Below are 13,039 nucleotides of genomic sequence, written 5' to 3' on the forward strand. Positions count from 1 at the left end.
GGAGGCCCGGGCACAATGGAGAGCCCGGTGATGATAACCAGCTGCAGCTAATATCCTCTTCAGACATCCAATGTTCAAAATGTCTAACCGTATCTACTTTTACACATTATGTACCAGCCTTTAGAGTCAGGCAGATGTTGGAACAAATGCTTTTGCCTCATGGGATAATACATGTATGCACGAACAGTTATCGGTTATGCAAGTTTCTCTGAAATCCATAGTGGTATTATCCTAACAGCTGGAAAGTCAAAACATATGTACGATACAATTAGCCTGGTTGCCAGATCTGTTTCTGTTTAAGCCAGCTCATTTCTGGTTGTTGTTCATCTCAAAAGCCAAAGTTGGCTCAAGTACAAAACAAGACTGGCAACCAGGTGAGTATAAAACTTACTTTTTCTTCAGATCAATCAAATAAGAATCTTTATTGAGTCCCATATATTGCCATCAACTTTCCTTCCTTTACAAAAAACACACAAAAAATACATTTTCAAATAGTAAAAAAGTAGGAAATCTAACTGTCCCACAAGGTGCCCCAAGACAGACAGCAGAACATACATAATCATCAATTGAGTAAATGAATAAATAAATAAAACATTGAATATGGCTATTTACATGGTGTAATACAGTTTATCGTTATATAATAATAATGCTTATGTTCATAGTGAATATACAGGTATTAACATTGTAAATGTCTCAACCAAACAATGCATTATCTCACAGAGAAAGCCCAGGGTTCAACAGTGGCTCTGGGCCAATCACAATCTTTCATTCTGCAACTTCCGGATACTAGCAATCTAGGCAGGTCCATTGTTTGGTCAATTTATTGTTGATGGGAGAGTCTTTGGTTGTTGTGCTGGGATGTGTGACACCCTCTGATTGGGTATTTCCACTGTCAGTCACATTCTGTTGATTTTAATTGGTTCTCCTGTTCCAGACTGTAGAGAGTTAATTTTAACGGTTGGTATTTTATCTAATCTCGTAAAATCAGCAAAACAAATAAGCGAGGAGGCAGTGGAGGAGGCGGAACCAGTTCACAAACATCAATCTGTGAAGCTCCAGAATTAGCTGTAGAAATAGATCTAGAATCAGGTAACCCTCTCCATATCCTCACCTCAACCACTAGGGGGGAAACACAACACTAACTTTAGATCAGTGTCTAGGCACGAGGCACTCCACTTGCCTCATTTCATCATCAGTTTGCATCACCGTTATAATGTCAGCATGGAGCATTATTTTGAAACCAAAAAGAGCTAAGGGTGCTATCTAACTTTTTTTGTTCTGTCTCTTTACCAAGGTGACATGAAAACCTCTTGCACTCCGCCACTGTTCATTGTACACACCACCATTACTGAAACATTTACAGAGGGTGGTAACAGCACACTCAGAAAGGCAAAAGGACGACAACTTGAGTGACACCTCATTTTTAAGACTGCTACCATTGATTAGAATTGAGCGGTGAGGGAGGAACTAAAAAGTTGCTACCTTTGAACAAAGGGAGTAGAAGGGGAGATTGTCCCCAAACATTACTAAATAAATTCATAAATAAATCAATACCTTAAACTCATGCTCGAATAAATAAAAAAAACTAAGAACAGCAAAATATGTATTTTTCCAGATGAACAGTCAAGCAGTTTTCTGACAATCAGTTTCAATCCCTCAAAGGGAGTTTTGGACGATTTCAGGCTACAAGAAGTCTGGTGATTCTGGTTGATTGGTTGGGTGGTTTGTGTCTTCCATGTGTGTGTGAAGGTGGAAGGATCCACATAGGGTAGTGAGGGTGATCGTAGGTAAAAAATAAAAATAAAACATATTTTCACCTCATTGTAGTGTTGGTGGGTCTTGGGGGTACATCCTTGTCTGTCCAGTACTATGTTCATTGTCCATCTCATTCACCCCCCAGATAGACCATTACCTATGACCTATAACACTTAACCTGTGGTCTCCTGTCCACCCTGAGGCCTGGGACAAGCATCAACATGCAGTGTGAATACAAACATGTCTCTGAGCCACTGTGTGTGTGCGTGTGTGCATTCCTGTATATTCTGTAGACTGGAAATTATTTATCATTCTTGTAAACACACAAGCACACACACGCCCTTACACCTATGTATTGTGGGGGTACATGAACTGCATGTCAGGTGGATAGGGTCACGTGGATGAGCTAGCGGTAAACCTTATTGGTGAGTCCAACACTGAGCTGTGCCATACAGCTAAGCCACGCCTCTCCAACACTCTAGGTCTGCCCACTCAGTCCCAGCCATTGTCCTTGATCATGTGGGCCAGCTCGATAATGAACTTCCCCTCCTTGTACTTCTGACTGCTCTCAAAGGCATGCTCCTGCGGGGATTGGGGGGGGGGGGGGGGATACGGTGGGGGTAGAAATAAAGGAGAGGGAGAAGAGGATAGAAAGAGATAAAGAGAGAGACAGGGACCGAGAACGGGAAAGAGGGGAGAGAGAGAGAGAGAGAGAGAGAGAGAGAGAGAGAGAGAGAGAGAGAGAGAGAGAGAGAGAGATACGGTCACAAACATTAGTGAATGGCTGAAACAAGCATTTTCATGAATGTAAACAGTGCCTTGATGTTTTCTACCTGGGGTAATCTCTCTTGTTGTTCTATATGTAATCTCAGTGTGAGTGATTGTGTATGTGTGCGTGCGTGAGTTAGTAAGTGAAAGTTAATTGTGTGTGTGTGTATTTGCGTGTGTGAGTGATTGTGTGTGGGAGAGTGTAATAGGGTGTTTGTGTGCTTATTATCCCCCCATTGATAAGTGTACTAGGTCAGCAGCAACACCTTTGGCAGTGTGACAGTGCAGGAACATCAGGCCTTGTGGATGATATTAATAATAATATCACACAGATGGCAGCGCCATAAAACACCACAAGGCCGCGTACCGTCCGGGTCTCTCTCCCTGACCTCCACCCAAGCACGCACCACACACGCACACACACACACACACACACACCTTAACCCACATCATTAGCCACAAAGCAGAGTCAGGGACCCCAGCAATGTGGAGCATTTATGTCTATAGATGTGTTATACACCTGTATGTCTACAGAACTGTTTGTAGGGGATTCCTATGTAATTAGCTACTCACGTATTTCCAGCCCAGTGTGGTTTTACAGTTTTCACAGTAGATATCAGCAACCGCATGAAGCCCTGTCAACAGAACCCTCTCTTCTGCTAGTCCACACCCCACGTTCACCCTGAGAGGGGGGGAGAGAGAGGAATAATGTTAGAAATGGAGAGAAAGGTAAAGGAAAGAAAGAATGAGAAATAGAGAAAGAGGGGGTGTCAGAGGAGAGGGATGAAGTGATAAAACAGGTGCTCAGGTACTTACACCGAGTTGAACAGGTACGCTCGGCCTTGACTTCCTTGGAAAGACTGGACGATAAAGAGAGAGAACGGGATGAGAAAAGCCATACATTACTATCACAGGAGTAGACATTTAGAATGGTCGGTTGTTTTTTTCTTTTGTCTTACACAGCTTCAAAGCAGACAGATGGCATAGCATGTTCCTAAAACAAATGTATTCCATTCTCTATCCCACTCAGAAAAGATTGTTTACATGTTCATTATTGTTAACTCAAGCACAGATAAGTAACTTTTTCCAAATTTGGCACACAGAAACATGAGGCCATGAGTAACTTGGTCAAAAAGAATGGTGCCGATTGGCGCTGTCATAAGTAGTCTCACTTAAACCCTAATATCCGCCGCCCCGTTTGACCTAGAGACTTGTAATCAAATTAAATCAAATTGTATTGGTCGCATACACATGTTTAGCAGATGTTATTGCGGGTGTAGCGAAATGCTTGTGTTCCTAGCTCCAACAGTGCAGTAATATGTAACAATAGATAACAATGCACACAAATCTAAAAGTAAAAGAATAGAGTAAAGAAATATAGAAATATTATGATGAGCAATGTCGGAGTCGGGAGTATATAGTGCATTCACTTTTTCCACATTTTGTTACGTTACAGCCTATTCGAAAATGTATTAAATAATGTTTTTCTTTATCAATCTACACAAAATACCCCATAATGATGAAGTGAAGAAAGGTTTTCCGATTTTTTTGCAAAAAAACTGAAATGCCTTATTCACATTAGCATTCAGACCCTTTGCTATGAGACTCGATTTTGAGCTCAGGTGCTTACTGCTTCCATTGATCATTCTTGAGATGTTTCTACAACTAGATTGGAGTCCACCTGTGGTAAATGTAATTGATTGGACATGATTTGGAAAGACACACACCTGTCTATATAAGGTCCCACAGTTGACAGCGCTCGTCAGAGCAAAAACCAAGGCATGAGGTCGAAGGAATTGTCCGTAGAGCTCCGAGACAGGATTGCATCGAGGCACAGATCTGGGGAAGGGCACCAAAACATTTCTGCAGCCTTGAAGGTCCCCAAGAACGCAGTGGCCTCCATCATTCTTAAATGGAAGAAGTTTGGAACCACCAAGACTCTTCCTAGAGCTGGGCGCCCTGCCAAACTGAGCAATCGGGGAGAACTTCCTTTGTCAGGGAGGTGACCAAGAACCCGATGGTCACTCTGACAGAGCTCCAGAGATACTCTGTGGAGATGGGAGAATCTTCCAGAAGGACAACCATCTCTGCAGCTCTCCACCAATCAGGCCTTTATGGTAGTGGCCAGATGGAAGCCACTCCTCAGTAAAAGGCACGACAGCCCGCTTGGAGTTTGCCAAAAGGCACTTAAAGGACTCTCCGACCATGAGAAACACGATTCTCTGGTCTGATGAAGCCAAGATTTATCTCTTTGGCCTGAATGCCAAATGTCAGGCCTGGAGGAAACCAGGCACCGCTCATCACCTGGCAAATCCCATCCCTACGGTGAAGCATGGTGGTGGAAGCATCATGCTGTGGGGATGTTTTTCAGCAGCAGGGACTGGGAGACTAGTCAGGATCGAGAGAAAGATGACTGGAGAAAAATACAGAGAGATCCTTGATGAAAACCCGCTCCACAGCTCTCAGGACTTCAGGCTGGGGAGAAGGTTCACCTTCCAACAGGACAACGACCCTAAGCACACAGCCAAGACAACACAGGAGTCGCTTAGGGACAAGTCTCGGAATGTCATTGAGTGGCCTAGCCAGAGTCCGGACTTGAACCCGATCGAACATCTCTGGAAAGACCTGAAAATAGCTGTGCAGCGACGCTCCCCATCCAACCTGACAGAGCTTGAGAGGATCTGCAGAGAATAATGGGAGAAACTCCCGAAATACAAGTGTGCCAAGCTTGTAGCGTCATACCCAAGCAGCTACGTCTGGTAAGACAAGGGGCGGGGTTGTGTGTCTATTTGTCAATAACTACTGGTGTGCGATGTCTAATATTAAAGAAGTCTCGAGGCATTGCTCACCTGAGGTAGAATACCTCATGATAAGCTGTAGACCACACTTTCTACCAAGAGAGTTCTCATCTATATTATTCGTAGCCGTCTATTTACCTCCACAAACTGCTGGCACTAAGACCGCACTCAACGAGCTGTATAAGGCCATAAGCAAACAAGAAAATGCTCATCCAGAAGCGGCGCTCCTAGTTGCCAGGGACTTTAATGCAGGCAAACTTAAATCCGTTTTACATAATTTCTACCAGCATGTCATATGTGCAACCAGAGGAAAAACAACTCTAGATCACCTTTACTCAACACACAGAGACGCATGCAAAGCTCTCTCTCGCCCTCCATTTGTCAAATTTGACCATAATTCTATCCTCCTGATTCCGGCTTTCAAGCAAAAACTAAAGCAGGAAGTAACAGTGACTCCCTCAATACGGAAGTGGTCAGATGACGCAGATGCTACGCTACAGGACTGTTTTGCTAGTACAGACTGGAATATGTTCAGGGATTCATCCAATTGCATTGAGGAGTATACCACCTCAGTCACCGGATTCATCAATAAGTGCATCGACGACGTCACCCCCACATTGACTGTACGTACATTTTCCGACCAGAAGCCATGGATTACAGGCAACATCCGCACCAAACTAAAGGCTTGAGCTGTCGCTTTTCACTAATCCGGACGTTTATAAGAAATCCCGCTATGCCCTCAGATAAAGCATCAAACATGCAAAACGTCAATACAGGACTAAGATTGAATCCTACTACACCGGCTCTGATGCTCGTCGGATGTGGCAGGGCTTGAAAAATATTACGGACTACAAAGGGAAACTCAGCCGCGAGCTGCCCAGTAACGCGAGCCTTACCAGACGAGCTAAATGCCTTTTATGCTCGCTTCGAGTCAAACAACACTGAAGCATGCATGAGAGCCGTAGCCGATGTGAGCAAGACCTTTAAACAGGTCAACATTCACAAAGCCGCGGGGCCAGACGGATTACCAGGACGTGTACTCAAAGCATGCGCTGTCCAACTGGCAAGTGTCGTCACTGACATTTTCAACCTCTCCCTGACCGAGTCTGTAATACCTACATGTTTCAAACAGACCAACATAATCCCTGTGCCCAAGAAAGTGAAGGTAACCTGCCTAAATTATTACCACCCCATAGCACTCACGTCAGTAGCCATGAAGTGCATTGAAAGGTTGGTCATGGCTCACATCAACACCATCATGCCGGAAACCCTAGACCCACTCCAATTCGCATACCACTCCAACAGATCCACAGATGACACAATCTCAATCACACTCCACACTGCCCTTTCCCACCTGGACAAAAGGAACACCTATGTGAGAATGCCATTCATTGACTACAGCTCAGCGTTCAACACCATAGTGCCCACAAAGCTCATCACTAAGCTAAGGACCCTGGGACTAAACACCTCCCTCTGCAACTGGATCCTGATGGGCTGCCCCCAGGTGGTAAGGGTAGGCAGCAACACATCTGTCACGCTGATCCTCAACACTGGGGCCCCTCAGGGGTGCTTGCTTAGTCCCATCCTGTACTCCCTGTTCACCCACGACTTGTGTGGCCAAGCACGACTCCAACACCATCATTAAGTTTGCTGACGACACAACAGTGGTAGGCCTGATCACTGATAATGATGAGGCCGCCAATAAGGAGGAGGTCAGAGACCTGGCAGTGTGGTGCCAGGACAACAAACCTCTCCCTCGATGTGAGCAAGACAAAGGAGCTGATCATGGACTATAGGAAAAGGAGGGCCGAAAAGGCCCCTATTAATATTGACGGGCTGAAGTGGAGGGGGTTGAGAGTTTTCAGTTCCTTTGTGTCCACATCACCAACGAACTATCATGGTCCAAACACACCAAGACAGTTGTGAAGAGGACACGACAACACATATTCCCACTCATGAGACTGAAAAGATTTGTCATGGGTCCTCAGATTCTCAAAAAGTTATACAGCTGCACCATCGACAGCATCCTGACCGGTTGTATCACCACCTGGTATGGCAACTGCTTGGGTATCTGACCATAAGGCACCACAGAGGGTAGTGCATGTGGCCCAGTACATCACTGGGGCCAAGCTTCCTGACATCCAGGACCTATATACTAGGCGGTGTTAGACGAAGGCCCAAAAAATTGTGAAAGACTCCGTGGCTGAAGTCCTTGACGATCTTCTTGGCCTTCCTGTGATGCTTTGGGCTGTCCGCACCACCCTCTGGAGAGCCCTGCGTTTGCGGACGGTGCAATTGCCATACCATACTCCCTCTGCTGTCTTCTGAAGTCCACGATCAGCTCCTTCGTTTTATTGACATTGAGGGAGAGGTTATTTTCCTGGCACCACTCCGCCAGGGCCTTCACCTCCTCCCTTTAGGTTGTCTTGTTGTTGTTGGTAATCAGGCCTACCACTGTTGTGTCATCTGCAAAATTGATGATTGAGTTAGAGGCTTGTGTGGCCACGCGGTCATGGGGGAACAGGGAGTACAGGAGAGAGCTGAGCACGCACCCTTGTGGGGCCCCTGTGTTGAAGATCAGCGTAGTGGAGGTGTTGTTGCCTACCTTCACCATCTGGGGGCTGCCCGTCAGAAAGTCCAGGACCCAGTTGCACAGGGTGGCGGTTCAGACCCAAGCCCCCGAGCTTAATGATGAGCTTGGAGGATACAATGGTGTTGAAGGCTGAGCTGTAGTTAATGTACAGCATTCTTACATAGGTATTCCTCTTGTCCAGATGGGATAGGGCAGTGTGCAATGTGATGGCGATTGCATCGTCTGTGGACCTGTTGAGGCGGTATGCAAACTGAAGTGGGTCTAGGGTGACAACTCAATCATAAAGTTTGCAGATGACACAACAGTAGTGGGCTTGATCACCAACAACGATGAGATAGCCTACAGGGAGGAGGTGAGGGCAGTCGGAGTGTGGTGTCAGGAAAACAACCTCTCACTCAATGTCAACAAAACAAAGGAGATGATCGTGGACTTCAGGAAACAGCAGAGGCAGCACCCCCCTATCCACATCGACGGGACAGCAGTGGAAAAAGTGAAAAGTTTTAAGTTCCTCGACGTACACATTACAGACAAACTTAAATGGTCCACCCACACAGACAGGGTGGTGAAGAAGGTGAAACAGCGCCTCTTCAACCTCAGCAGGCTGAAGAAATTTGGCTTGTCACCCAAAACTCTCACAAATTTTTACAGATGCACAATTGAGAGCATCCTGTCAGCATCCTGCTGTATCACCGCCTGGTACACCAACTGCACGGTCCAAAACTGCAAGGCTCTCCAGAGGGGGGTGAAGTCTGCACAACGCATCACAGGGGGCAAACTACCTACCCTCCAGGACACCTACAGCACCCGATGTCACAGGAAGGCCAAAAAAAATCATCAAGGACAACAACCACCCGAGCCACTGCCTGTACACCCCCACTACCATCCAGAAGGAGAGGTCAGTACAGGTGCATCAAAGCTGGGAACGAGAGACTGAACAACAGCTTCTCTCTCAAGGCCATCAGACTGTTAAACAGCCATCACTAACACAGAGAGGCTGCTACCTACATACAGACTTGAATCATTGGCCACTTTAATAAATGGATCACTAGTCACTTTAAATAATGCCACTTTAATAATGTTTACATATCTTACATTACTCATCTCATACTGTATTTTATACCATCTATTGCATCTTGCCTATGCCGCTCGGTCATCGCTCATCCATATAATTATATGATATATTCTTATTCCATCCCTTTAGATTCGTGTGTATTAGGTAGTTGCTGTGGAATTGTTAGATTACTTGTTAGATATTACTGCACTGTCAGAACTAGAAACACAAGTATTTCGCTACACTCGCATTAACATCTGCTAACCATGTGTATGTGACCAATACAATTTGATTTGAGCTGTTCTTCCACAAATTAACAAGGCACACCTGTTAATTGAAATGCATTCCAGGTAACTACCTCATGAAGCTGGTTGAGAGAATGCCAAGAGTGTGCAAAGCTTTCATCAAGGCAAAGGGTGGCTACTTTGAAGAATCTGAATATTAAATATATTGTTACGAATCCCGCCGAGGATGGTGCCTCTTCCCGTTCGGGCGGCGCTCGGCGGTCGTCGTCTCCGGTCTACTAGCTGCCACCGATCCCTTTTTCTGTTTTCTTTTGAGTTAGTCTAATTTGTATCACCTGTTTTGTGTTTAGGTTAGGGGGTATTTAAACCCAGTTGGCCCGCCGACTTTTGTGCGGGCTTGTTTTTCTGTTTGTGTTGGTGGTGTTCCTTATAGTGGATTTCAGTCCTACTTTTATGGTTATTTTTTTCCCTGCGTTTTTCCCCTCTCTCCAGCATAAGGCGCTAGTAGACTCAGGCGCAGCTGGGAGTTTTATGGATCGCGGACTAGCCCGTAAGTTGGGTATTCCGTTGGTACAGATAGACCCCCCTTTCCCTGTGCACTCCTTAGATAGCCGACCGTTAGGGTCAGGGCTGATCAGGGAGGCCACGATTCCGCTGGACATGGTAACGCAGGGGGATCATAGGGAGCAGATTAGTTTCTACCTTATTGATTCACCTGGGTTTCCGGTGGTGTTGGGGGTTCCCTGGCTAGCCATTCACAATCCCCTCATTTCCTGGAGACAGGGAGCTCTTCAGGGGTGGTCAGAGGAGTGTTCAGGTAGGTGTGTGGGAGTTTCCATCGGTGCCACATCGGTGGAGAGTCCAGACCAGGTTTCCACTGTGCGCATTCCCCCAGAATATGCCGATTTGGCTATCGCTTTTAGTAAGAAGAAAGCGACCAAATTACCACCTCATCGACGGTGGGATTGCGTGATAAACCTCCAGGAGAACGCTGCACTTCCCAGGAGTCATGTGTACCCATTGTCACAGGAGGAGACGTTGGCTATGGAGACATATGTCACGGAAACTCTGAGACAGGGGTTCATTCGGCCCTCCATGTCACCCGCCTCCTCGAGTTTCTTTTTTGTGAGAAAGAAGGAGGGAGGTCTGCGTCCGTGCATTGATTATCGAGGTCTAAATTCAATCACAGTGGGATTTAGTTATCCGCTACCTCTCATCGCTACGGCGGTGGAATCATTCCACGGAGCACGTTTTTTCACAAAACTGGATCTCAGGAGCGCGTATAATCTGGTGCGTATTCGGGAAGGAGACGAGTGGAAAACAGCGTTTAGTACCACATCAGGCCACTATGAGTACCTCGTCATGCCGTATGGGTTAAAGAATGCTCCAGCCGTTTTTCAATCCTTTGTAGATGAGATTCTCAGGGACTTGCACGGGCAGGGTGTGGTAGTGTATATTGATGACATCTTGATCTATTCTGCCACACGCGCCGCGCATGTCTCCCTGGTGTGCAGGGTCCTTGGGCGGCTGCTGGAGCATGACTTATACGTCAAGGCTGAGAAATGTGTGTTCTCCAAACAAGCCGTTTCCTTCCTGGGTTATCGCATTTCCACCTCAGGGGTGGTGATGGAGAGTGACCGCGTTAACGCCGTGCGTAATTGGCCGACTCCAACCACGGTAAAGGAGGTGCAGCGGTTTTTAGGGTTTGCCAATTACTACCGGAGGTTTATCCGGGGTTTTGGCCAAGTGGCAGCACCCATTACCTCACTGCTAAAGGGAGGGCCGGTGCGTCTACAGTGGTCGGCCGAGGCAGAGGGAGCTTTCAACCAGTTGAAGGCACGGTTTACTGAGGCTCCCGTGTTGGCGCATCCGGACCCTTCATTAGCGTTCATAGTGGAGGTGGATGCGTCCGAGGCTGGTGTTGGAGCCGTGCTATCACAGCGCTCGGGCACGCCACCGAAGCTCCGTCCCTGTGCCTTCTTTTCTAAGAAGCTGGGTCCGGCGGAGCGGAACTATGATGTGGGGGACAGGGAGCTACTAGCTATGGTAAAAGCCCTGAAGGTGTGGAGACACTGGCTTGAGGGGGCGAGGTACCCTTTTCTCATCTGGACTGACCACCGCAATCTGGAGTATATCCGAGAGGCGAGGAGACTGAATCCGCGTCAGGCGAGGTGGGCCATGTTCTTTACTCGTTTTAGATTTACGATCTCTTACCGACCAGGTTCCCTCAACACTAAGGCCGACGCGCTGTCTCGTCTCTATGACACGGATGACCGGCCCATCGATCCGACTCCCATCCTTCCCGCCTCTTGTCTGGTGGCTCCAGTGGTATGGGAGGTGGACGCGGACATCGAGCGGGCGTTGAGGGTAGAACCTGTGCCGTCCCAGTGTCCGACTGGCCTTAGGTACGTACCGCTTGGTGTCCGTGATCGATTGATTCGGTGGGCTCACACACTACCTGCTTCGGGTCATCCGGGGATGGAGAGGACAGTGCGTGGTCTTAGAGGGAAATACTGGTGGCCCACCTTGGCTAAGGACGTGAGACTCTATGTCTCCTCCTGCTCGGTATGCGCTCAGAGTAAGGCTCCTAGGCACCTACCGAGAGGGAAGTTACAACCCCTTCCGGTTCCACAACGGCCATGGTCTCATCTCTCGGTAGATTTTTTGACGGATCTTCCTCCATCTCAGGGGAACACTACTATTCTGGTCGTTGTGGATCGGTTCTCTAAGTCCTGTCGTCTCCTCCCATTGCCTGGTCTCCCTACGGCCCTACAGACTGCGGAGGCTCTATTTACCCACGTCTTCCGGCATTACGGGGTGCCGGAGGATATCGTATCTGATCGAGGTCCCCAGTTCACGTCCCGGGTGTGGAGGTCGTTTATGGAGCGTCTGGGGGTCTCGGTCAGCCTCACCTCTGGGTATCACCCCGAAAGTAATGGGCAGGTGGAAAGAGTGAACCAGGAAGTGGGTAGGTTTCTGAGGTCGTATTGCCAGGACCGGCCAGGAGAATGGGCGAGGTACGTCCCGTGGGCGGAGTTGGCCCAGAACTCACTCCGCCACTCATCAACGAACATGTCGCCCTTCGAGTGTGTACTGGGGTACCAGCCGGTCCTGGCTCCGTGGCATCAGAGCCAGACCGAAGCTCCTGCGGTGAAGGAGTGGGTACAGCGCTCTAGAGAGACCTGGCGAGCGGTCCAGGACTCTCTCAGGCAGGCCAGTGAATGGCAGAAGAGGAGCGCTGACCGCCACCGCAGTGAGGCCCCTGTGTTCGCACCAGGGGACAGGGTCTGGCTCTCGGCCCGAAACCTGCCCCTCCGCCTGCCCTGCCGGAAGCTGGGGCCGCAGTGTGTGGGGCCATTTAAAGTCCTGAGGAGGATAAACGAGGTGTGTTATAGGTTACAACTTCCCTCTTACTATCGTATTAACCCCTCGTTTCATGTGTCTCTCCTCAGGCCGGTGGTAGCTGGTCCCCTGCAGGAAGGTGAGGTACCGGAGGTCCCTCCTCCCCCTCTCGACATCGAGGGGTCCCCGGCGTATAGGATACGAGCCATTCTGGACTCAAGACGCCGGGTGAGGGGCCTGCAGTACCTCGTGGACTGGGAGGGGTACGGTCCGGAGGAGAGATGCTGGGTACCGGTGGGGGACATTTTAGATCCGTCCCTCTTGAGGGACTTTCACCGCCACCATCCGGATCGCCCTGCTCCTCGCCCTCCGGGTCGTCCTCGAGGCCGGAGTCGGCGCGCTGTGGGAGCCGCGCGTCGGGAGGGGGGTACTGTTACGAATCCCGCCGAGGATGGTGCCTCTTCCCGTTCGGGCGGCGCTCGGCGGT

The 13,039-nt window shown here is 48.4% G+C and overlaps 1 protein-coding gene across 1 annotated transcript in view; it reads right to left on the bottom strand.

Annotated features, from left to right (window-relative positions):
* Positions 1–403: 403 nt before the first annotated feature.
* LOC120031058 (protein yippee-like 1) overlaps positions 404–13,039 on the bottom strand; it is a 30,629-nt gene continuing 17,993 nt past the window's right edge. The window contains exons 3-5 of the mRNA XM_038976608.1: positions 3,340–3,383; positions 3,097–3,205; positions 404–2,337 (exon numbers count right to left, since the gene is read on the bottom strand). Of these exons, the coding sequence (XP_038832536.1) occupies positions 2,248–2,337; positions 3,097–3,205; positions 3,340–3,383 (243 nt within the window). The 3' untranslated portion in view covers positions 404–2,247. The remainder of the gene's footprint in view (positions 2,338–3,096; positions 3,206–3,339; positions 3,384–13,039) is intronic.

This window comes from Salvelinus namaycush, chromosome 3 (assembly GCF_016432855.1).
Source record: "Salvelinus namaycush isolate Seneca chromosome 3, SaNama_1.0, whole genome shotgun sequence".
Lineage (NCBI taxonomy): Eukaryota > Metazoa > Chordata > Actinopteri > Salmoniformes > Salmonidae > Salvelinus > Salvelinus namaycush.